The sequence below is a fragment of the Eretmochelys imbricata genome, chromosome 1, assembly GCF_965152235.1.
Source record: "Eretmochelys imbricata isolate rEreImb1 chromosome 1, rEreImb1.hap1, whole genome shotgun sequence".
NCBI classification, from domain to species: domain Eukaryota; kingdom Metazoa; phylum Chordata; order Testudines; family Cheloniidae; genus Eretmochelys; species Eretmochelys imbricata.
The window spans coordinates 103,744,441-103,769,672 of NC_135572.1; the positions used below are offsets into that span (position 1 = coordinate 103,744,441).

Genomic DNA, 25,232 nt, shown 5'->3' on the forward strand with positions numbered 1-25,232 from the left:
TACTCCTGGGGAAATTGTGCCGAATTTTGCAGCAGTGTCTGTTCCCCCCACCACACACACACACACACACACACACGGCATTTCTGGCCACCACTAGGCGCCGCTGGGCTCTGCAGAGCCCAGCTCGCAGCGAGCGGAGCGCCCAGCCTGCCTGGGCTGGAGGCTGCACGGTCTTTGATCCTCACTCTCCCGGGGACAGGAGCGGGCCTGGGAGGCCGGCCAGCTCGGGCAAAGGGTGAGGAAGGGCGGGGCGCGCTCGCGCCGCACCGTGGCCCCTGGCGGGACAGCAAAGAAGTTGGGGGGGGGGGGGGTGGAGGGAGTAAAAGGAGGGAGGGGTGCTGGTGTCTGGGCTGGCGGCTGCCCCGTGGCCGGGCTCTGGGGAGGAGGGGTGGGCGCTGGTGCCTGGGGGTGACCCCTTGGCTGGGCTGGGGGCTACCCTGCAGCTGGGCTCTGAGGGGGGGTGGTGTCTGGCGTCTGGGCCGGTGAGGGGTGTCTGGGCCAGAGGGTGCCCCCTGGCTGGGCTCGGGGGGGGGGGAGGTTAGGGGTAGGAAGTCCCGTCCCCCCCCCCCGATCAGAGTGGCAGAAATCTTGGAGGCTTTTTGCCTTCTGCAGTGTGTGGGTGCAGGTCACTTGGCAGGATTATCTAGGTCAGCGGTTCTCAAACTGTGGGTCAGGACCCCGTTTTAATGGGGTCGCCAGGACTGGCTTAGATTTGCTGGGGCCAAAGCCCAAGCCTGAGGACTTCAACCCTGGGTAGGGAGCTTCAGGCAGGGCTTCAGCTTTGGTTTCCCCCTCCCCGCCTGAGGTGGTGGGGCTTTGGCTCCCCCCATGCAGGGCAGCAGGGTTTGGGTGGGCTCAGGCTTTGGTCCCCGCTCTTGACAGTTGTATAGTAATTTTTATTGTCAGAAGGGGGTCAGGGTGCCATGAAGTTTGAGAACCCCTGACCTAGGTATACCTCACTTAATCATTTCCCTGTTATTGGCTATTGCAGGGGCCTCGGGTAGGGATGCACCTCAAACTCTCCTATTCTGTGCCTCTGGCACATAATAGTCTAGTCTCCTGTGAGCTGTAATACTTTTATCTAATTTCAGTTGTTGGGTTTAGTGTACGGGTGCTGGTGACGTGATATTCAGGAGGTCAGACTAAATGATCTGGTGGTCCTCTCTGGCCTTACTTTCTATGACTCAACTGAGTAAAATATTTCCCGCTACTTTTTATTGCTTGGAGAGACCTCCACAGAATCTTCAGAGGTTACTGAGCTTCTCACCCCACTTGTGTGGGAGATGTGGGCTTTCTGTTCATGGATCTACAGAGCACAATCTGGCACAGTTTGTCAATGCCAAACTAATTTCTAAAATAATCTTAAATCATTTAATCTATTTTTAGATCTGTCTGGCCAGGCCAGTACTATTGCTATCCTAATGATAGTAATTTGGCTCAAAAAAAAAAAAAAAGCTTTGGAAGCAAAATTGTTGCATAGTTGCAATCAAGGGTGCTGGCTAACTATGGTTCCACAAGCCTTCCAAAGAGTGAAACCTGGGAAGATGCTCTCCATTTTAAGATGTACATTACCCTTGGAAGCAGTCACATAAAATTCTGGCTTTGGTGTTGGGCCTGCCCTTTTCCTACCCCCATCCCCAAGGCCTTTCCGAGTTGCAAACCTGACTGGACCACCAGACCCTTGAGAACTCAGTGAGTTTGTGTACCTACCGCCAAGGGCCACAAAAAACCCTCTAGTTTGAGGACTCATTCTATGCAGCATAGTCCCCTTGCCACTGTTTGAAGTGCCTCTATGGCTAGGGACTGCTCTATTTATGGGTTATAAGGCTTAATTATACAATTTTATAATTTATAGTACTAAATGTTATATGTTAGAAGCTCATAGCTTTTAGCTCCTTCTGTGTTTCCTTTTTAAATATCAAAAACACCCAGAGTCACAGATGGGCAGCTTTTTTAATGTATTGTGATAAATCGCCATAAATAAATATATTTGTATTTAATATTTATGTTGTGGTAGTGGCTAGAGGCCCCACTCAGGATTACAATATGAGTCTCTCGATGTCACTGTTTCAGCTAAATTCGAAAACAAGTTAGCTGATAGGGGAAAACGTTTTCAGCATTAGGTCAGAAGTGCCACAGGTACAGAGCACCATGCTATCCTGGGCTGGGGTAACTGTAGGGAAACAGCTTTGTTATATCAACTCTAGCAGCCAATCTGTTCTCATCAGCTGCCAAGGGGAGCCCCATGGCAGACAGCCACTGTCAGCAATAGCTGTGCCAACTCCAAATGTTCAAAAATCACGAGTAAGAGTCACCAAAAATCACAAGTTTGACTTTAAAACCATGAGATTATGTAAAAATAATAGATTTTATGTTCTTTTTATTTGCCTTCTGCTTTTTGATGCGTTAGGTGCACTGGGGTCATATTTTGAAGTTTTCACCACCATCACAAGGGCCAGAATAGGTGCTGATTCTATGGGTGCTCCGGGGCTGGAGCACCCATGGGAAAAAAATTGTGGGCGCTCAGCACCCACCGATGACCCTGCTGATCAGCTCCTCCCTCTCCCAGTGCCTCCTGCCTGCCATGATCAGCTGTTCGGCAGTGGGCAAGAGGCACTGCGTGGGGAGGGGGCACCCTTGGGGGGGGGCGGAACAGGGTGGGAAGAGGCAGAGCAGGGGAGGGGATGGGTGGGGCCGGGAAGAGGTGGGGCGGGGTGGGGTGGGGCCTTGGGGAAAGGGTGGAGTGGAGGCGGGGCCTGGGCCAGAGTAGGGGTCTAGCACCCTTGGGGAAATGACAAAGTTGATGCCTGTGGCTAGAATTTATTTTTCCTTTAAGAATGAAGGCTGAACTCATCACATATTCACTTGACTCCAGAAGTTGGGGCTTTAAGGAAAACAATAATTACTATGAGATGCAGGACAAAATCATGAGCGTTGATAACTCTGCAATACAGGATTTTCTAATTGCAGAGAGACCCTTGGAGTCCATGTGTACCTATGCTGGTTGCCAGCCTCACCCCTCTCACCGTGGAGGGGCTGCCTGCTCCGTGGTGACAGCCAGGGCACTGTGGCTTGCCCACTCCCTCGAGTGCCACCTTTAATCTGCCCTCAGTTCTCCTCTATCCCGGGAGCCCGCCAGTCCCCCCAACCAGGGTCCCCCTCTCCCACTAACATCCCGGAGCTTGTCCTGGCCCCCAACCGGACTGGTGCAGCCAAGACATACGTGTGTCGCACCCCACACGGGTCGGGGGCGGCACCCCCGTATCTGGCCACCCATGGCCTGGGCGGAGCCACAACACCGTAACAGCTCTTGGGTGTAGGGTGGGAGGACCCCACCACCATGGGCTCAGCCCTTGCACAGCCTGCACCAGCTGTCACCCATCAGTCCTTCCCACAAGGCACCCATCAGTCCTTCCCACAAGCTCCGCCCCCCACACCTCTGCCGCGCTCTCATTGGCTGAACAACTGTCCCTCCCTCACTTCCCCCTCTTCCTGCCCCAAGGTGCTGTGGCAGTGGTGGGCAATACCATTGGTAGGGGAAGGGCGGGGAGATACATTGCTCTGTTTCAGTCCTTGCACGTTTTCCAACCTGCCAGCTGTCATGAACAATCCAGGGGCTATGGGAGGTCGCTGCCATCTGGGTTCCCCTCTCCCAACCCCTTCCTCTGGTGAGGTTTGGTATCATCCAGGAAGCCGTCCTGAGTAGGAGGGGGCACAGGTGAGTCGGAGCTTGAGGCCTCCCCCACTCTGTTTCTGGTGTGATCACATCCCAGCCACTGCCGAGCGAGAGACACGGGAGCCACCATGCAGGTAACGAACCGGGGCCTTCAGCGCCCGCATCCCGGGGGGAAGGCGAGAGACCGGGGGGGCCTCCCCATGTGCCATGTCCTGAGGTGAAGTGGGGTGGGGTGGGGTGGGTCTGTCACAGCTTGTGGTGGCCACTGCCCCTTGGGCAGGGCTGTGCTGGCTTGGGCTGTGGCAGCCACTTGCTCCTCTCGAGCTGGCCAGTGAGCGGTGAAATCCTGCCCTCTGCTGGGGTTGCTCTGGCTCCTCCCACCAGAACATTAAGTCTGGAACCTGCTGACTATGGCGTGAGCTGCTGATTCAGTCCCATGTGTGGGTGGGGCATTCGCGATGTGAAGATCTGCTGCTATCTCGGCGTCATGAGCTACCCTCCCCGTCCCAGCCCCGACGGAGGGTTCTAATGCTGTTGCTGTCCGTTGCATACAAACGCAGATGTAATGTTCCCGTGTGTGTGGCGCTGGCCGATAAAGGGGCATTTGAGCCTTCTAGTGAAGGAGGGTTCGCTCTGCTCAGTGGTTCCTGATACCACCCTAGGTACAAACCACTGTAGCTCTAGCTACCTTAGGAAATGATGTGTACCGGTGTGTGGCTGTAACAACTTGGCTGTGCCTTGTCTCAGTGTAATTTACGGTGATATTAGTGGGACCAAAGAGTCCTTTGCAGGAGTGGGACCTGAAATGGTAGCAAATACACATGTTCATTTTACCAGTGTCGACAGGGCCTCTATATGTACTGCAAATTGAAACTCCCATAGCTACACCCTTGCTCAGCGTTGCCTATCATGCGTAAGTACAAAGTAGTGTATTGGAGAAGGGTTATGGTTTGTTGGCTAAGCATAGGTACTAGAAGTCAGCATTCCCAGGTTCTGTTTCTAGTTCTTGGACAAATCACTTACCTCTTCTGTGAAACAAGTTGACTCAGGTAATATCTTTTTTTTATTGGACCAACTTCTGTGGGAGAGCGAGCACCACCCAGAGCTCTTCTTCAGGTCTGGGAAAGGTACGTGGATCGTCATAGGTAAATACAAGGTGGAAGATGCTAAATCAGGTGGGCAAACTATAGCCCATGAGCCTTTTTAAGCCAGCCTGCGAGCTGCACCAGTGGCTTGGCCCCGCTCCGGCCAGGGCGCTGGGTTGTGGCCGCACCATGTGGCTCCCAGAAGCTGTGGCATGGCCCCGCTCTGGCTCCTACATGCTCCAATGGGAGCTGCAGGGGCGGTGCCTGCGGATGGGGCAGTGAGTAGAGCCACCTGGCTGCACCTCCGCATAGGAGCCGGAGAAGGGACATGCCACTGCTTCCGGGAGCCACTTGAGGTAAGCGCCGCTCGGAGCCTGCACCCCCTGAGCTTCCCCCCGTGCCCCACCCCTCTGTCCCAGTCCTGATCCCCCTCCCGATCTCCAAACTCCTCTATCCTAGCCTGGAGCACCCTCCTGCACCCCAAACCTCTCATCCCCAGCCCCACCCTAGAGCCCACACCCCCAGCTGGAACCTGCACCCATTCCGCACCCCTGCCCCAGCCCTGATCCTCCCACCCTCTGAACCCCTTTGTCCCAGCCCAGAGCACCCTCCTCCACCCCAAATTCCCCATCCCAGAGCCCGCACCCCCTCCCTCACTCCAACCCCAATTTTGTGAGCATTCATGGCCCTCCATATAATTTCTATTCCCTGACGTGGCCCTCGTTCCAAAACGTTTGCCCACCCCTGTGCTAAATGCATCTTGTCTCTCTAATATCCTGGGATTGACACAACAACAACACTGCATATTAACTTTTCTGTGTGTGTTTCCTCATACACCTCTACTCCAATATAACGCGACCCGATATAATATGAATTTGGATATAACGCAGTAAAGCAGTGCTCTGGGGTGGCGGGGCTGCGCGCTCTGGCGAATCAAAGCAAGTTCGATATAATGCAGTTTCACCTATCATGCGGTAAGATTTTTTTGGCTCCCGAGGACAGCGTTATTTGTTATCCACGTTGCAGTGATATGGATGATTTCAAGGATGCCATCACCTTGATTTTAAACCTTAAATTAAAAGTAGCTTTTAATTGTACACCTGCCTTATTTTCTTGTCTGTATAAAACAAACATGCACATGCACACAAAACCAAACCCCAAACATTTTCTTCCCCTGTTGCTATGTGAAAGACCCACACAAACGAAAGGGAAGACTGAGTGACTATATAGGGAAGACAATGACTCACTGTACACAAGTGATGGTAAATACACAAACTGAAAAGGAAATATTTTTGTTCTTCTAGTTACAATAAATCTGAGTTTCTCTGATAGCGAAACTAGGTAAGATTTTCAGCGAGAAGTGTGTGTCATTTCGTTGATATCCCTTTAATTCAGTAATGACTGGAAAGTGTGTTGAGATCTGAATTACTGTTACAAATGTTTGTGGTAGAAAAAATAAACTGCAGTGTTCATGCATATGCTCATTTTCTCTGTGGAAAAGCTATTTACATTTTATCCTAAATTGTTTTAAAAAATAACTTACTGAGGGTTGACGTCCGTATACTGTCAGCACAGAGTATGCTCTTGGCACTTCACAAATAATGAAAGCTCTATATGTAGCAGCATCCTAGCAGTACTTATAGAAAGCAAATGTTTGGACAGCAGTGCAGAGCCTTCTGTATTCTGAAATACCATGAAATGTATTGCAACTCCCATTGTTTGCAATTATTAAAGTAAAAGCCTTTGTTTAAAGCTTGTATATAGCTTGTTTATCAGCTGAGGCGTGCTGTGGTAACTGTTGCTTTTCCCTTCTTGCAGATACCTCATCAGTAGCTTGCAAATCTGCAGGCAATGATGTAGGCTGAATTTTTATTTAAAAAAAAATTGCTGAACACTTCTTAACTAGACAGAACTTTTTAGTATCATTCAATGCCTAACGTTGCAGAAGGTGAAAGGGAGAATGGTTCTGGACATAAAGAAAACAGACCTGAAAAAAAATCTCCAGAAGCTACTCTTCATGATGATGTAAAGCCATATTGCACTTCAGATGCATCTGCTACGTCACTGGGTCCTACTGGAGATGGGCATTATCCGTGGGGGTGTCCTGTGACTCACACCCGAGAAAAAATTTATACCATCTGCTCAGACTATGCTTTTTTAAATCAGGTAACGTCTGTTCATAAAAGTCCAAGTGCTACAGTTAGTGCCTGCCTACCAGATAGTGCTGCCTTAAACGTTGGAAATAATACACCTAACTTCATTGACATTCAAAGTGGAGCTTCAGAGATAATCTACCATGAAGACACTAACTTGGAAAATTTATCTAGTAGTCTTGGACAGCTTCCACTGGCATGGGAAATTGACAAATCAGAGTTCAATGGAGTGACCCCAAATCTGAAAAACAGAGCAGGTAAGACAGTACAGCACTGCACCATTCAGAAAAATGCTACATGAGTGATGTGGAGGGCCAATGCAAGACCCTCCTCCACTTACATTGTGCATTGGAACTATATAGATGAACACACACACCATCTGTGTGTTGTAGAAATGGTTTTTGTGCTGGCCCCACAGATGCTGGTCTTGGGGGCTTGGATAGGAGTGGGCAGGCCAGGGGAGAAGTGGCTGCAGTGTTCCCAACTTGGTGGCTCTTGCTTCCTTACTCTACCTTTGCTTTCCTGTAGAACCCAGTAATTTGTCTGATATAGCATACATTTTCAAGCTGTGTAGAAATAATACAAGGTGTTGTAAATCAGTGGTTCTCAAAGCTGGTCTGCCGCTTGTTCAGGGAAAGCCCCTGGCGGGCCGGGCCGGTTTGTTTACTTGTCGTGTCCGCAGATTCGGCCGATCGCAGCTCCTACTGGCCGAGGTTCACCGCTCCAGGCCAGTGGGGGCTGCGGGAAGGGCAGCCAGCACATCCCTTGGCCCGCGCCACTTCCCGCAGCCCCTATTGGCCTGGAGCAGCGAACCATGGCCAGTGGGAGCTGTGATCGGCTAAACCTGCAGACGTGACAGGTAAACAAACCGGCCCGGCCCGCCAGGGGCTTTCTCGGACTGGCTTTGAGAACCACTGTTGTAAATCTTATGTGCTCATATAATCCAACCTCTTTTCCACCTAACGGTGGGGCAAATGAATACTTTATTATTGTGTTCTCTTGGTATTACATTTTTGTCACTGTCTGAAAAATAAAACTATTTAGAGCTGACTGAAGTCTGTTTTTAAAAGGGAAGAAATTTCTGGCCTTGTGACTTTCAGCTTTGATCCAGCTACCTTGAAAAACCGCCCAAAGGCTCCTGTGAGAATACTGACAAAAGCAAATGTTATCTTTATAAAATTAAATTTATTATGCATGGAAGAAGTCAAAATTTCCCAAACACTGTTCAAGTATTTTGAATTGTGTATGTATATGATGTTAAAGAAATTGTGTTTTCCACTGTTTTGTGTTCCTCTTGTTTCTGCTTAGCGAAAGATTTTACTGGTTTATTGACCATGCATATGTACACAACTGATTTTTATATCTAGTCTATAATCACTGTGCATGCCTAGAGCCATTGCTTTAGATTTTTCTTATGAGTTGGCTGACCAGTCAAGTTCTAATTTAGCTTACTATTTCACTGAGGTTCAGAAAAAGTCGCAAAACAAGATTGAAATTATTTGCTCTCAGCTGTTTTTATTCTTCTTCCTGTACAGTGACTTGCAATAAGGGAAAGTTCCTGGGGATATATTTTCCCTCTGCATGTCCCTGGGCGCTCCAGTCAGAAAGTGTGGTTCTTAGTGCTGGATACAGAAGACCCTGTTTATGCAGATTAGCAGTAAAAAGATTAGATGTAAGACTTAGATATGTAATGCGAGGCTATTGCATTAGTGGTCTGCTCTCCCTCTAGTGCATCAAGATGGCTCTGGAGAGGTCATGGAAGGCCACCAATTCCTAGGATGGCTGGGGTGAGGGAGGCTCACAATGTTTGTGGAGGCCATGAGTAGGTGATTATAGAGAATAGAAATATTCTTCAGTAAAATGAGCTGTTGTGTAAAAGGTATATACCTGTTTACTGGTTCTTCCCAAAGCTGTTGGCAGTCCCATTTCAAAAGCTAACTTTTCCTTTCAATGGAAATAATCACAGTAGATCTCTATCCATGCAGCATATTGTCTTTTTGTTAGAAGTACATTGAATGCCTTCTGGTAAGGGCATTATAGTGGAAATATTTAGCTTGTATATTAAGCATTCATTAACTGCTTCTAAAATTTATCTTGCAGGCAACATGAAGAAACAAGTAACAAAGAAAAAATCTTTGGACAAAAAAAGCAAACAATACAGGGAGTGTTCTCAACATTCCACCGTTGAAGAAATAAAGCAGCGGAAAGTGCTCGACCTCAGGAGATGGTAGTATTTAAAAGTCATAATTAAGATTACCATAGTACGCAGAGCTTGTTTGTAAATGTTGTTGTGGCTGTGTTATTTTAAATGTTAGTGTGTAATAGTTTTTCTTTAATCATTGGATAGAAGGGTATATGGGATCTGTTAAACATAGTTAGTGAACTACACCTGATACTTACTACAAGGGGTCTGGGTCTTGTGGTGAACATAACATAAGAAAATAAGAACGGCCATACTGGGTCAGACCAAAGGTCCATCTCGCCCAGTATCCTGTCTTCCGACAGTGGCCAATGCCAGGTGTCCCAGAGGGAATGAACAGAGCAGGTAATCATCAAGTGATCCATTCTCTGTCGCTCATTCCCAGCTTCTGGCAAACAGAGGCTAGGGACATCATTCCTGCTCATCCTTATTGTTGTTAAGATACTGTGTGCCATCATTTACATTTCCTACATATTAGGAAATTTCTACTTTCAATAAAGAACAAAAAAGTTGTGGGTGAATTTGGTACTAATAAAAAGTGAGACCCCATTAGCATGAGCAGGCAATGTGTAAATTTACTCACATACAAGTGTAGCTTATTCTGACTTTCTGCCCTTCTTTTGTGGTTGGGGCTACTTGAGCAAAACCTCTGTCATATAGAACTGTGAATGTACTACAGAATGTTCACTAAGAATTGGGCTGAAACCACTAAACTAATTTTAACCCTTCAGAAGGTTTCTATGGCATGGGAAATAAAGGTGAGGATAGGGACTCTGTGACCTAAAGTCACCTCCATTGGTAAAGTTCCAAAGAGTTGCAACATAGTAAGGGATTGCAGTATTTGAAAGCTATTGACTTGAAAGGCTGGCTGGCTAAGGTATTGTTATTGGGATACATGTAATCTTTTCCACAAGATCAAATGTAGATTTGACCTATTTCAGTTCTGCCTCAAAATTATTTCTATGGTTAGTAGGTCCTTGTGAATTAAGTTGGTGGTCTCAGTGCAGATCTTGATGGAGTGGGATCCACATCACCACCTAGTGTTAGAAATGTTCAGAAAATGAATGTGTGTGAGATTTGTGCTTGTGAAATATGCCAGATTTCCATTTTATTTACTTTTCCTGGGTGAAATCCCATGAAAGATAAATTGGCATACTTACTCCAGAATTTTTAAATTAGTATATGGAGGTTGAGTCTTACCAATGACTTATTTTAAAGGCAAAGTGAGACAAAATACTTTGTTTTTTTAAAACACTGTTTGACTTTTGGGTAAATTGTCATAAATGAAAGTGCAGCAAGCTGCATATATCTAAATAAAGAAAATTTTCTCTTTCTCCTCAGGTACTGTATTAGCCGACCCCAATACAAGACTTCCTGTGGAATTTCCTCTCTAGTATCTTGCTGGAATTACTTATATAGCACACTGGGAACTGGAAAGTACGACATTTCTATTCCATTTCAATGTCAAGGAACCTAAAATGGCTATCTAAATACTCTATTAATTATAGTTAATTATGATTATCAATTTCATTTTCAGCCTACCACCTATTACTCAAGAAGAAGCCTTGCATATTTTGGGCTTTCAACCCCCATTTGAGGAAATTAGGTTTGGTCCCTTTACAGGAAATACAACTTTAATGAGGTACAATTTGTTTTCTTGAAGCAACGGAAATGCTAATGTATAGAATAATTTTCTAATGCTAAAAATTAGATTGTCGCTCTTAAAACAGCAATAATATACTCTGACTAGCTCACTGTGCTTTATTTGAGCTTTCTGAAAACATCATGAACAATGAAGCAAACGTTAAGGGTTCTGATAAGAGAGACCAGAGTTTGTTTTTAATAGCTTATTCCTGAGATGTTTTTGCTGTCCTAGTATTTTTGTATGCTTCTAAACTGATGGCTCTAGTCACTAAAGACTGAAGTTATGTTTTCATTGCATTACCACTGCCTCTGCTGGGAGCCTGCACTGGAAGGGTGACACAGTGTACCCAAATGCTAACAATGGGGGGGAAGCTCCCCCCCGCCCCCCTTTTTTTTTAAATCCATAGTTCACCTTTCTTTTTAGAAGTCTCCATGTCAGTTCTCCTTATCCATTCAGTCCTTTGCCTCTTTTAAGAGATCACCAAATATGTCAGATGCCATGATAGTTTTATGTGCAGACCTATTTAGGGTTTCGTGTGAGACCTCTATTAGCTGTACTTGAGAATAAGAACTTTGTTCGTTATAGATCTGTGTGGGATTTGAACTAGTAAGATAAAGGTGAAAAAGCTGTGTATCCATTACCAGACTTCTGGCCCTTCCAGCTCCTTGGAATGAATTATTTATTACTTGTACTACTATAGCATCTATCCTATACTATAGCATCTGAGACCAGGCCACCGTTGTGCAAAGTACTGTATAAATGCATTAGAAGAATGTCCTTACCCCAGTGAGTTTATATTCTAAATCCCTAAAGGAGGAGAAGATTGCAAAAAAAAGTATAAATATTAAGAATTATTTTGCTTCAGTGTTTGTTAAAATACCAAAATCTTTAAAACAAGTCTTATTGTTTTCAGATGGTTTAGACAAATTAATGATCATTTCCATGTAAAAGGATGTTCATATGTTCTATATAAACCTCATGGGAAGAACAAGACAGCTGGAGAAACTGGTAAGTAGGTAAATCTTAGACACTAATTTAGTATGTAAATTGGAAAACTGTAGTTGTAAAATGTTTTAGGATCAAGAGAACAATTTGTGTAACTAAATAATCCGAACTTATGCAATTACAGTCAGAACAACAAATGGCTCTGAGCTGCATAGCTTTTCTGACCTTCCTTTTTTTCCCTTCTCCTCTCTCTGTACTCAATTTTTCCTTCTTTTAAGTAAAATAATATACCTTATATGTGATTATTGTGAAATAGCTGCACTCCTAAGGTGCTAGAGGCCTTTGGCTTCCCAATCTGTATCTGGCTACTCTCTCAAGATGTGCATTTATCTTAACAGCATATCTCACCAACTGGTATGTTTTAACACTTGGGAATTCTTTATACAAAATAGATTCAGAAAACTTACAATGTAAAAATACTAACTGACCAGTACACTTTTTAAAAATGCCACACATCTTATACAATGTGTCTTAGTCTTGTCATGCATCAAATGAGACAGTTTTCCTTGAAATAATCATAATTGGTTAATCAACACATTTGATTGGGAATACTTGCAGCATGTGTGAACTAGGTAAGTGATAACTTTACTACATGAGTCTATAATGGTCTTCTAACCCATAAATGCTAAGACATATATCAAACTTCAGATGTTGAACTGAAAGCAGGATGTCATAGAATCATAGAATATCAGGGTTAGAAGGGACCTCAGGAGGTCATCTAGTCCAACCCCCATCTGTTTGGGCAGAATGCCCACCAACATTAATTAGTTTTACAGTTGGTGCTATCCTACCAGTAATAATAAAGTAGCTGAACAATGCTGTTCAGATTTTATCTTCCTTTCTGAATGTATAAGCCTCTAACTGAAAATTAGTCTGCATATAAAAATATAGCTGAACCTTTAAAAAACGTTTTTGGTAGTAAACTGTCAAAGTGAAGGAGTAGCTAAGATATAGGATGCACTGTACTGCAAAGGGACCTGGGAGATTGCTAGCAATCCCTACTGCAGTTATGAGGGACAATTTGCTAAATTCTATACCCATGGAGAGGAAATAACATTTTGTGTGTCTGCTCTTTAAGCGGAGAAACAAGTTTTTCTTATTTCAGTGCTCTCCTAGTCTCTCTCCTGTATGGAAGCACTATAGTTGGGTTAAGGAATATGTTGAGTCAAGATTCAGATGTGTTTTCCAAGAAGATCATTATTCAAGAAGTGGTTCCCGATATGAAAATGTTGGCGAACCAATTATCTAAGAATTACAGGTCTCTCTAATATATTCTTGCTGTTTACTACAAATGCTGTATTAACTGGCATCAGTGGAATTAAGGACAGTGGGATTGCTCTGAATGGTTGTGAATATTCTTGCTTTTGTCAGCTTTACAATATTTTTATGTAGTTCAAAACGAAACAAAAATAATCCCTAAGTCTTTAATTAGGACTCTCTTGCAAGGTGGAAACCCCCCCTCCCCAAATACTTTCATTCAGATCTAAATGATGCAAGTATTTAAATTATGTGCCGTTTCTAGAGAAATAGTTCTTTGTAACTGATTCAGGGTAATATGTTTTTAGAGAATGGGACCTGAAAGAAACAAATTTAAAATCAAATATATTTGTTTATTGCAAACCTTTCCCATAATGCATCATGCTGCTGCTTGTGCAGTGTGACAATAAATATAACACCAGAAAATGTAAGAAAAATAACTGATCTCTTCTGCTTGATACTGAATGCAAGATTAAAAGCACTTTGGAGAATGATCAGACCTTTCTTTGTAGCTGCAGGGGCCTTGGTAAAGTTAACACAAGGACTGAAAGATGAATCGATGGCCTATATCTATCATTGCCAAAATCATTATTTTTGTCCAATTGGATTTGAAGCTACCCCTGTAAAAGCTAGTAAAGCATACAGGTAAGAATCTTGTAGTTATGCTTGCTCATCTGTGAATCTTCCACCAAAATGGTGACTGCAAATTATCACTGCATTTACACATGAATTGAGTGCTGTACGAACAGAATGCTAGCCCCCTAAGTGGAAATGAAATGTCTCATTATTTTACAGAGTTCCCAGGTCTGCTGTTGATCATCTCAGCAGCAAATCTTGGCCACTTGTTTTTGCCTTGTAGCTGTGAGGTGGGTTTTAATAATTAAATCTCTAAGTTGTGAAAGGAAGATAGGGTGCTGGACTTGAACTCAGGAGACTATTGTTAGGTTCCTAGCTTAACCACAGACTTCCTGTGTGGTGGTTTGTTTTATTTTAAGATAAATAACTTAATCTACCCTGTTCCTCAGTTCTCCATCTATAAAATGGGAGTAGTACTTTAATAGAATTCATTGAAGCCACCGATTGTTTCACATAGGCTGCTGAACAGCCATGGGATAGTAACACTAGGGTTACTAACACTGTCTTAAGAGCAGGACAAAGTAAGATCTTTGGAGGCACTCTCAGAGAACAAGGATGGTGAGGAAAAAAGTTTCTTCTAATTTAAACATGCTTTCTGAGCCTTCAGTCTTCATCGTTGCATAGATATCACATCTGGGCCTTATATTCTGGTCACCATTCTTCCAGTGAGAGATTTGAACAGAAGTCCCTGATGAGTCAGTCAACATCAGTTTTTATTAGTGGGGAGGGGGCAGTGTGTCACAATGCAAGATGTTCCTTATCTCCAAGAAACGAACAGTCACTTTCAACTTCAGTTTCCTGTGTGAAGCAGGAGTTCGGACCAGAAATCAAAGTCCTGTTTCTTGGGTAATCTATTTTGCTAATTTATAATAGGTAATACATTATTTAATAGTTCAGTAGCCAGTTGTAATTTGTCTCAACTATACCAACAGTTGTAAAATATTTCAATAAAAAATTCTAAAAACCAATAGCAAGTTAATATGCTGCTGTCTTTCATTGCAGAATGCACGCTGAGTCTTACTAGAATTGTATTTTTGTTCAGCAGAGGTCACCTCTTGCAACAAGAAGTGGAGTATTGGATCTTAATTGGAGAATCAAGTAGAAAACACCCTACCATTCACTGTAAAAAGTAAGTTTATATACTTCTCGCTCTCTCCTTTTTGAAAAAAATTTCTAGAATATAGGTACTTAAAACATTCAGTTTCTTCTAAGAACTCCCTCTCCAGTCAGGCATGGGCAGTACATTAACCATTTGTAGCTTTCATGATTCATGGAGTATTCAGTATTTTCAGAAAAGTCAGGGTTTTAGTGAGAGTTTTGATTTTTCATATTATACTTGACCTGGGTTACTAATTCTGTGATTAAATCTACAACATGTCCACAATGGTTTTTTGTGAGCACAGAGTATAATGTACAGAAGACAAGGTTCCAGTCCCAGATGTTTGCCACCGAAATAGACAAACACAAATGAGAAAATATTGAAAATATTGAAGACTCAGAAAAGGTGTAACTCAGAGCTCTTTTTTAAGAGATTTTATTTTTGTCTGAGTTGGAACTGATTCACTGCAACAACTTCCTCGATCTGACTTGGTGCTGGACCTATAAAACTTGGGTACCAGTTTCTGGAGGAAGGAAACAGCATTTCTCCTAAACATCAGAATTTCTGAAAAAATCCACACCCCCCACCCCAAAAAAAAACAAAAAAAAACCAAACCAAATCATGGGGACTGTGAGCAAAAAGGTTTCTCTGACTTTTTCTCTTGCCTGTTTGTGAGATGGTATGTTGACCCATGGGAACAGAGCTGGTTGGAAAAATCTGACAGTAAAGAAGTAAAAATTTGTGCATCCCCGCCCTCCCCCTTGGTGTTCTGTCCAGCTATTCTGAGACCATAAATTCTAGTGGTAAATGGTTTTTGTGATCACTTCTACATGTTAGTCCATTTTATTTTGTAGGTGGATAGATATTGTTACAGACCTGAACACTCAAAATCCAGAATACTTGGATATTCGGCACCTGGAGAGGGGTCTGCAGTATAGAAAAACAAAGAAGGTAATATTGACTTTTTAAGATTGGGGAAAGAACTTTTGCATGAGACTTTTTTTCCAATGAGCTTATTCATACTTTGCTGTACTAAAGAAGCTGTAATTTAACTTTTGGTGAAGTCTCCTACTATAGAGTTAGAAGTCCAGAGTTCAAATCTTATGGCTGCCATGTCTGGTGGAATGAAAATTATTGGGGAAGTTTTATGGCTTGTGTTATACAGGAGGTCAGCCTACATGATCACGGTGATCCCCTCTGACCTTGGAATCTCTGAATCTATTAATTATAACTTCTGCTGAGAGGGAATGCTGCGGAAATTCAGAAAACCAAACATAGATGCTAAAAGAGACACTGCAGAGCACAAGAGTTTAGGTCTGCCTTGCAGGATGTAGGATATGCCAGTCCAGGTTATTGGCCCTTCATCTTTGATATCCTATCTCATTTTACTGTGTAATTTTTTGGGGGCATACAATTACCCAGTCCCTGTGTGACGAGATCCCTGGTGTGCAGCCTGGTACTGTGGGATGGCTGTGCCTCCTTAACTCTCTCCAGCCGGGGCTATCTCTCACACTGCTTTGCTAGTGACAAGCAGCAAGCCCCTCCAAGCGCTGTGATCACTCAGCACGCCAGCATGTGGAACCCCACACACTCAGCTAGATTGCATGAATGCTCCTAGCCACTCATAAATCTCACAGAGAAAGGCACCAGTGCCAACCCCCACCCAGCACTGAACCTCAGGAATATACTGTCTTGCAATACTCAAGACAAACAATGCATATTTATTAATTGGTTCACCACATCGATATACACCAGCCTTTGCAAAACCTGAGCAGATTTGCCACACACTTCATACATACTCACTGGTAAAGATAAACAGTAAAACAAATTTATTGACTACAAAAGATAAATTAAGTAACTATAAGTGATAGGCAAAAAGTCAGTTAGTTACCAAAATAAAATAAAATATAAGCATGCAGTCTAAACTCTCAACCCTATTAGATGGGGCAACGTCTAGATTAAGCAGTTTTTCTCACCCCACTGGATAGTGCAGTTCATAATTCACAGATTTCACCCTTGAAATCTGGGTCAGTCCCCTCAGTTGGAGTCTTGCTTGCAGTGTAGGTGGGTGAAGGAGAAAAACCCAGCATGTGGCCACTGTGTTCTGTTTTATAACCTCAATTCTATGTGCTTGGGGAGCACAAGTCCAGGCATGTCTGGGGGCATTGCTGAGTCTCCAGGCAAGACTGAGCAACTCCCCTGGTGTGGCCTCATGCAGGTGAACCATTGAATTGCTGCACAATGGTTGTTGATGAGTTGTTTAACACCCCACCTGGGTGTTGGCTACTTTCCTTGCTGTTGCCTCTGGGGAGCTAATATTTGGCTGATTCCCCAATTTACAGCATGTTTTAGTGACAACCATTCAACACAATTGTCATAACTTCATATGCATTAAAGATATACATATATGGATAGAGAAATGACTTTCAGCAGATCATAACCTTTCCCCTTACAAGGCATGCTTTAGATGTAAGATCATGATTATATAAAAATAAGGAATAGGGGGGTTCCAGGGCGCTCCTCCAAGGTATAGAATGTCACACCCTGTTAGTGCAGCTGGATTTTGTCTTAGCGAAATAGTGAATTTTTAAATTGATTTTTAAATTTACCTGACATTGACTTGATTGTGTGACCTCCTTGTTCACTTAGTATAGCATGGTGTAATCAGGAGATAAAGTACAGTGGATGGGGAAGTAGTATCTGACAAAAAACAGTGCATGTGTCTCGATTTGTTCCATGGCTTTTATTTGTGTAATTTTTCTTATGGAGGATTAGGCCTCTGAGAAGAATTGAATTTTAAGCCTGGACTTGAAGGCAGAGAGGGTTGAAGCATGGTGGAATGGGTTGAGGAGGTAGTTCTTCTTTGAGTGCCTTCCCTGTGAGCACTCCACTTCAGGTGTTGTTGCATCCTGGCACCATTGATCGGATATTTTCAGTAGCAGTACTCAGTCGGGATGCACCTTGGAGTCTCGTTTTGTGTGCATATGGTATGACCCCTCAGTTCCTTCTCAACCATCCTCTGCTGAAGATGAGCTCGGGACAGTGCGACAGCTTCTTCCCCTGCAGATAGTAAAGAAACCTTAGATAAGTTTATTATAGTTCCTACTTAGCTTAATTAGCAATTAGTTGTTTTTTCAAAACAAGTTTTTTCTCCCATTCCCTGCTCCTTTTGGAGCACGCCTCAAAACATGCCGAGCTTACCTGGCTTTAAAAGATGTGGCTCCTGGTGAGAAGCAATGCCGCAATCTAATGAACACTCTCTCTGTGTGAGATGTCTGGGTGAATCACCTATACCCCAAAAGTGAATTCACTGTAACAACCTGAAGGCGAGAGCCTGGCATGACCAGGGCCTCTGCCTCAAAATGATTCTCATGGAGAAGTCACTCCAGCCAGGTACAGAAAATGACCAACCAAAACTTCCCCCTAAGTCCTTGCTGACAAGGTCAGAACTGACAGAGAGCACGGCTCTGTCCTCTCATGAAAAGAGGAAGTGAGCACTGACCTCTCCTCAGAGGGATTCGCATAAAAAAGAAATAGTCCCCTGTGAGGTCGTTACCCTCAGTGCCGACAACCCCAAGAGTCAGCACTTACCACTCCCCCAGCATCTCCAGTACGGACCATGTCATTGAGCCCAAAGCAAAGGGCAGGAAGTCAAGATATAAGCACCGCCATGTCTCTTCCATGGCATCAACCACGCTGGCACACGCAGCAGACACAGCACCGACCATGCTGCCACCTCCAGTGCCGACCACAAAATGAGTGCCACTGCCATGCTTGTCACTGCCACCTCTGCCGGCACCGACTGATAGTGCTGCGATGGGTCCACTGGCACTTACAAAATTTAGCCACAAGATGGCTGCACGCCTTTCAGCCGCAACTAAACCCTCAGCACCGCATCCACCAGCACTGCAGCAATTCCTCGCTCAGCAGGATATTTCCGTATCATTCATGTCCCAATCAGCAGTCCTTGTCACCTATGGATTGTCCACAAGGAGTGTCATTACACAGCCCATGGCACCGTCGGTACCCAGTGACAGCGATGATGAGGACCAGGACGGAGGAGTGTTCTCCCCACAACACTCCTCACTTACTCACCACAGACCTCCTTGGGGTACACTGAGATCTAAAAGCCACCATAGTCAACCACCATAGCCATTGTACAGACATGCTTTTCCCATGAAGTGGCCACCATGGGATCCCTGGGCAGCATTCAGAGCCCACCATGCCAGAACCTCATCGCCACCCAGAGGTAAACTTCAGTCTCCTACATTATCTCCAGTGGCTACAACATCTGTACCTCCAGAGGAGACTACAGAGGAGCCAGAGGAAGAAACAGGCCCAGAGGATGTGTCACCAACGCACAACTCTTCTTCCTCCAATGAGGCCATCATGCCACCGCCACCTACAATGGCAGATGACTTCAAACAATTTCAAGACCTCTTTAAGAGAATCGCACTAAGCCAGGACATCCCATTAGAGGAGGTCCAGGAAAACCAACATAAGCTGCTCAAAATCTTGCAACCTTCCTCAAACATTGCACTTCCAATAGATGATGTAATTCTGGAACCCGCTGAAATGGTATGGCATACACCAGCCACCATCCCTCCCACATGCAAATAGGCTGATAGAAAATACTACGTGCCAGACAAGGAAATGGACTTTCTCTTTTCCCACGCACCACCAAACTTGTTAGTAGTTGAGGTGGCAAACCATCACTCCAAACAACCCCAGTCCAGATCCAAACTTGAGGACAAAGACCACAAGAGACTAGACCTCTAAGGATGGAAGGTCTACACCTCATCCACTTTACAATCCTGGGTCACTAACTATAGCACCCTTCTGGCGGAATATGATTATGACAATTACGGGAAGTTATTTGAGTTTATGACTGAACTTCCTGAAGATAAAAGAGCACAATTCAAGACGTTGCTCACCGAGGGACAACTAGTAGCCAGGACTGCCCTAGAAGCTTCCCTGGATGTTGCCAGTACGGCAGCACACGCCACAGCTATTGTAATGTGCAGAGCATCTTGGCTCTTGTCATCCGGCATCCCAAAAGAGCTTCAGATTCAGGTGGAAGACCTCCCCTTTGACAAAGATAAATTGTTCTCATCTAAGACTGATGAGGTACTCCACTCTATGAAAGACTCACATGCGACTGGGCATCTACGCACCTCCTACTAAGAGAAAGCGCTATCAGCCTTACCACCATGCCAGAGAGTCACAATTCAACCCTCCGCAGTCCAGACCGTATGAGTCCAACAGACAAAGAAATAGATCTCTGAGGCACCAACTCTCACAACCTCAACAAGCGGCTTCACAACCACCACCTAACAAGCAATGGTTTTGAAAGGTTGGTCGAGGGTCTGAATGACCTCCCCCTCACATCAGTGCCATTTCGCCCATTTAGCCACCAATTGAGACACTTCTACCATGCAAGGGAGTGCATCACACAAGGTTGTTGGGTCTTAGAAATCATAAGGTCGGGCTATACCATCCCCTTTATTTCTTGTCCCCCCATCCTACTCTCTTCCCCGTCCCTCTTCTCATGAGCACCTCTTAAGGCAGGAGATAGATCATCTTCTGCATCTCGGTTCTGTGGAAGCAGTACCTACACAATACAGAGGGAAGGGTGTCTATTCCCACTAGTTTTTGACCCAGAAGAAAAATGGAGGATGGAGATGTATACTAGACATACAGAAACTCAACTCAAATTCCTATGCTCCTACAAATTCAACATGGTCACATTAGGCACAACAATCTCAGCGCTGGAACAGAGGGACTGGTTTTCAGCCCTCGACCTACAAGACACATATTTCCACATTACCATACACCCATCTCACAGACGATTCCTCCGATTCACAGTTGGACACGACCATTTCTAGTATAGGGTACTCCCCTTCAGACTGTCCTCTGGACCAAGGGTATTCTCCAAAACGCTTGTGGTCATAGCAGCACAGCTGTGCAAGCAAGGGATCATATTCTTCCCAGACCTAGATGACTGCCTCTAGAAAGGCCCAAATCAGGCAGAGACAAAAAAAAAATTACCTGACTGACCATCACCCTCTTCCAAAAATTAGGGTTGCAGTTGAACACACAAAAGTCAACACTGATACCCACGAAACAACTGGTCTTCATTGGAGCACACCTTGATTCAGTTCAAGCCAGAGCATTTCTACCTTGAACCAGATTTAGGACTATAAAGAATCTCATAGACACCATCTCCATCTGCCCACGAATCATGGCAAGAATCCGTCTACAACTACTAGGACACATGGCTGCCACCATATGCATGGTAAAACATGCCAGATGCCAAGGCTGCCTGGGTTCAGTATACAAACCCATCAAACACAATCTGAACAAGTTGGTAACACCACCTCCCAAAGTGCTAGAATCCCTTTGGTGGTGGACGAGACCAGAGAATTGTTGTTCAGGGATCCCCTTTCAACAAGCACTACCCTCAATTATGATCACAGCAGATGCCTCCTAGTTTGGTGGGGGTGCATGCCTGGATCATCACACAATCTAGGGCAGATGGTCACCAACGGCAACACATCTCCATATCAACTTACTGGAACTCAGAGCGATATGGAGTGCCTGTCTCCATTTTCTTCCACTCATAAGCAACGAGACAGTACGAGTGATGACAGACAATATTGCATGCATGTTCTACATAAACAGACAAGGGGGAGCATGATCCCATTCCCTATGCATCAAGGCCATCAAACTATGGAATTGGTGTATCCATCACCACATTGACATCTCAGCCTCATACCTTTCTGGATGCCAAAATACCACAGCCGACACTCTAAGCAGAAGGTTCTGACAGGAGCACAAATGGAAAATGAATCCCACAGTCTTACAACAGACATTCCAAAGATGGCATTCCACCATCGATCTATTCGCCACATCTCAGAATCACAAATGCCTGCTATTCTGTTTGAGGGCAGGATTAGGACCTCAATCTTTAGGGTATGCCTTCCTATGCACATGGGACAAGATGCTCCTGTGTACATTCCTGCCAATCCCACTAATCCTGAGTCCTGCACAAGATACAGGACGAAAATGCCCAAATCATCCTGATAGCATGGCCCAGACAGACCTAGTACCTGTACCTGTTATGCATGACTGCACTTCACGAACTCGCCCATTGAGATCAGATCTCCTCTCACAAGCCAACGGTCAGATCCTCCATCCGAACCTGGAGAAACTCCATATGAAAGCACGTCTCCTCCATGGTTCCAGCAACATGAGTTAACCTGTCTGGAACAAGTCAGACACATGTTATTGAACAGCAGATGTACATCCACACGCAATATTTACCTGCAAAAATTGAAAAGATTTTCCATATTGAGTTAGAACAAACAGTTCACTCCGAAAGCTACACCGCTGTCAGTAGTGCTAGAATATCTCTTGGAGCTAAAGAATTCCAGACTGTCCACGAGCTCTATTAAAGTACATCTCATAGCAGTCACAACTTTCCTCTGTAAGATCGATGGATTTTCGATATTTGCACATGCGACCACAAAACGTTTTCTTACTGACCTTCAGAATCTCTACCCTGAAGTACAGCCACCCATGCCTACATGGGACTTAAATCTAGTTCTCAAAGGCCTTATGAGACCCCCCCCCCTTCGAACCACTGGCTACCTGCTCCCTATTGCACACATCACATCCACTAGAAGGGTCAGTCAGAAAAGTGCACTAGTGGCCAACCTGCCATACACTATCTTTTTTAAAGACAGGATCACATTGTGGCCCCACCCAAAATTCCTCCCTAAAATAGCTTCAACCTTCCATATTAATCAACATATTGACCTCCCTACATTCTGTCCTAAACCACACAGAAACACACAGGAGGCCGTGTCTCATACCCTCGATGTTCAACGTGCTATAGCCTTTTATTTGGACAAAACAAAGTCTTTCCACAAATCTCCAACGCTGGTCATCTTGATGACGGAATGATCCAAGGGCTCTGCTATATCGAAACATAGACTATTTAAGTGGATCTCAAGCTGCATACACTTACGTTATAAAACATATAAGACAGAACCCCCAATGGGTGTCAGATCCCATTCTACATGATTCATAGCAGCATCTATTGCATTTCTAAATAGTGTATCCATTTCAGAGATCTGCTACATGGGCCTCAGAACATACGCTCACTAACTACTATGCAGTTATACAGCCTCCAGAGCCAATGCCATATTAGGCCTAACGGTCCTCTCCTCTACTATGTATGCAACTTCAAAGTCTCCCCAACAGTAGTGGACACTACTCTACAGTCACCAGAAGTGGAGCACCCACAGGGACAGCACTCGAAGAAGAGAGGGTTACTCACCTTGTGCAGTAATTGAGGTTCTTAGAGATGTGTGTCCCTGTGGGTGCTCCACTACCCAGTCGCCTCCCCTCTACTTTGGAGTTTGATACAAGGACTCTATGGTAGAGAAGGAACTGAGGGGGTCAGGCCGCGCGTGCACTAAACAAGACTCCAATGGTGCCGCAAGACAGCTATTGTGCACGCGCGGTCTGTCCAACCACTGCTACCAAAAATCTCAGATCAGTGGCGTCGGGATGCACCAACACCTGAAGTGGAGCACCCATGGGGCACATCTCAAAGAACCTCAGTAACTGCACAAGGTGAGTAACTCTGTCTTCTAGGTGCAAGGAAGGGTGCATGGAAGAAAATCTGAAGATGCGTGGAAAGAGGACAGAAACACCGTGATAGCTGTTTTTTTGAGTGGAAAGTGTAAAGGCTAACAAAGTTAGGCAAAATCTGGGTTATGCTGGCTTGTGAATGCTAGATAGGGAAACTTAAATACTGTGTAGAAGATTAGGAAGGGAGCTAGTAAAGGAGTTGAAGAAACTAAACTAAAGCAGTTTGTCACATAAATATTCAAAAGATTTTCATAAATAATACTAGTTAAGTAGATAATTAAGTAGTTTTCTCTGCACACTTTTTAACAAAACACTTCTTACCTTTGTCAGGTAGGAGGAAATCTGCACTGTATCATTTCTTTTCAGAGACTTAACTGGCAAAGGTTTGGTCCTTGGAACTTCCCATTTGGAAACATTAGACGAGATATGCAACCACAAGCACAAGGAATTGCGAAATCTGAAAGCGAAGACAATATCACCAAGAAACAGCATGGACATCTGGGTAGATCTTTCAGTGCTGGTTTTCATCAAGAGTCCATGTGGAAGAAAATGTGTAATCTTCATGAGAGGAGGAACAGTGGATATCAGAGTTATACTGATTATGATGGGAATGATAGAAATTAACTTAGTACAGCACAACTAATGTACTAAAGTTTTGCGAAGACATGGTAGGAGTTTATTAAGCCTAGAGTAGGTATGACTAGAAATGGTATAAAAGGCAATCTCATAGTTATTTAAATACATACTTCTGTGTATGGTTGTGATGGGTGAGATCAGATGTGAAAACTAACAAATAAGCACAGATTATTGTACTTTGTAATCAGAGTAAATATAATAAGCAAACTGTCACTTCAAATAATTGAACTGCATTTTGGGACCGTGGAAAAAACAAAAACAAATTGTGGTTAAAGCCATTTATGTAAACAAACAGCATTGAAAAATATTCAAAGCATGAACCTTTATATCTTATTACATTCCAAATGATTATCCTGCATACTATATAAGGATAAAAGTGTAGACATTTCCTTCCTTTCTAACATTTTATTTTTATTTTAAATGCAATAAGGCTCCCACTGTCAATTAGAAATATTGTAATACAAAAAACTTGTCAAACATAACTGAGTGGGTGGTCTCAGTCTAATTCCCAGTGGACTAGTGTCCATGTCCCTTAAAATAATGATATTTTGCCAACTGGTACAAATTAGTATCTGAAAAGCCTGAGATTGATTGTACAGGGGAAAATGACATTACTCTGGGTCAGGCTTCAGGCACAACAGTAGGGTGGGCTTGTGCTGTTACCCCTCTTCTGCCTGTTCTGTAGATAAAGTAGTGGATTTTTACGACAGCACCTTTGTGAGCACTGAATTTGCTTCATTTTCCACAGGCTTCTTAAATAAAAATGAAGTTGAATTTGCTGATAACCAAGCTGAACACACTTTGGCCTGTTGGCTGTTCTTTTCCTTCATTGTGTCTCCAAATTTCTTAGTGTTTTTACTTGTTAATTTTTCTATGAGGGGTGACACTATTAAGTACCAAAAAATGCTAGCAGCCCTAACAGTATATCTGTCAGCAAACAATTTATATTTTTCAGGTTTCCATGTAAAGCACCTATATTTGGACTAATATAACTTTCTTTGCCCCAAAACATTTTAGCAGTTATAACATTCTACATACAAATGATGAGCTCAAGGATTAATTTTGTTGACATGAACACTTGTCATGGAATGCAGGGTTTTTTGTGGTTTGCTGCTTTTGTTAACCAAAAAACGGGAAACTTTTAGACAATTTTCTTCATCCAATAAAATTTGTTTTCTACTT

At 44.0% G+C, this 25,232-nt stretch overlaps 1 protein-coding gene across 3 annotated transcripts; it reads left to right on the forward strand.

Annotated features, from left to right (window-relative positions):
• The first annotated feature begins 173 nt into the window (after positions 1–173).
• Positions 174–25,232, forward strand: BIVM (basic, immunoglobulin-like variable motif containing). 3 transcript variants are annotated; one of them, XM_077813218.1, is made up of 10 exons: positions 174–235; positions 6,580–7,171; positions 9,015–9,141; positions 10,456–10,551; positions 10,652–10,756; positions 11,673–11,767; positions 13,534–13,666; positions 14,700–14,786; positions 15,611–15,707; positions 23,745–25,232. In XM_077813218.1, exons 2-10 carry the CDS (start codon positions 6,691–6,693, stop codon positions 24,036–24,038), a joined length of 1,515 nt encoding a protein of 504 aa, XP_077669344.1. In that variant the 5' UTR covers positions 174–235; positions 6,580–6,690; the 3' UTR covers positions 24,039–25,232. The 3 variants fall into 3 exon arrangements, with proteins under 3 accessions (XP_077669344.1, XP_077669354.1, XP_077669363.1); XM_077813228.1 differs by having other exon boundaries at positions 14,703–14,786; XM_077813237.1 differs by lacking the exon at positions 174–235 and having other exon boundaries at positions 6,795–6,927.

Coding starts and splice junctions, on each gene's coding strand:
- BIVM (XM_077813218.1), top strand. CDS start 6,691: ATGCCTAACGTTGCAGAAGGTGAAAGGGAGAATGGTTCTGGACATAAA. Junction 10,552..10,651: donor AGCACACTGGGAACTGGAAA/GTACGACATTTC, acceptor TTTCATTTTCAG/CCTACCACCTATTACTCAAG. Junction 14,787..15,610: donor CCTACCATTCACTGTAAAAA/GTAAGTTTATAT, acceptor TTTATTTTGTAG/GTGGATAGATATTGTTACAG.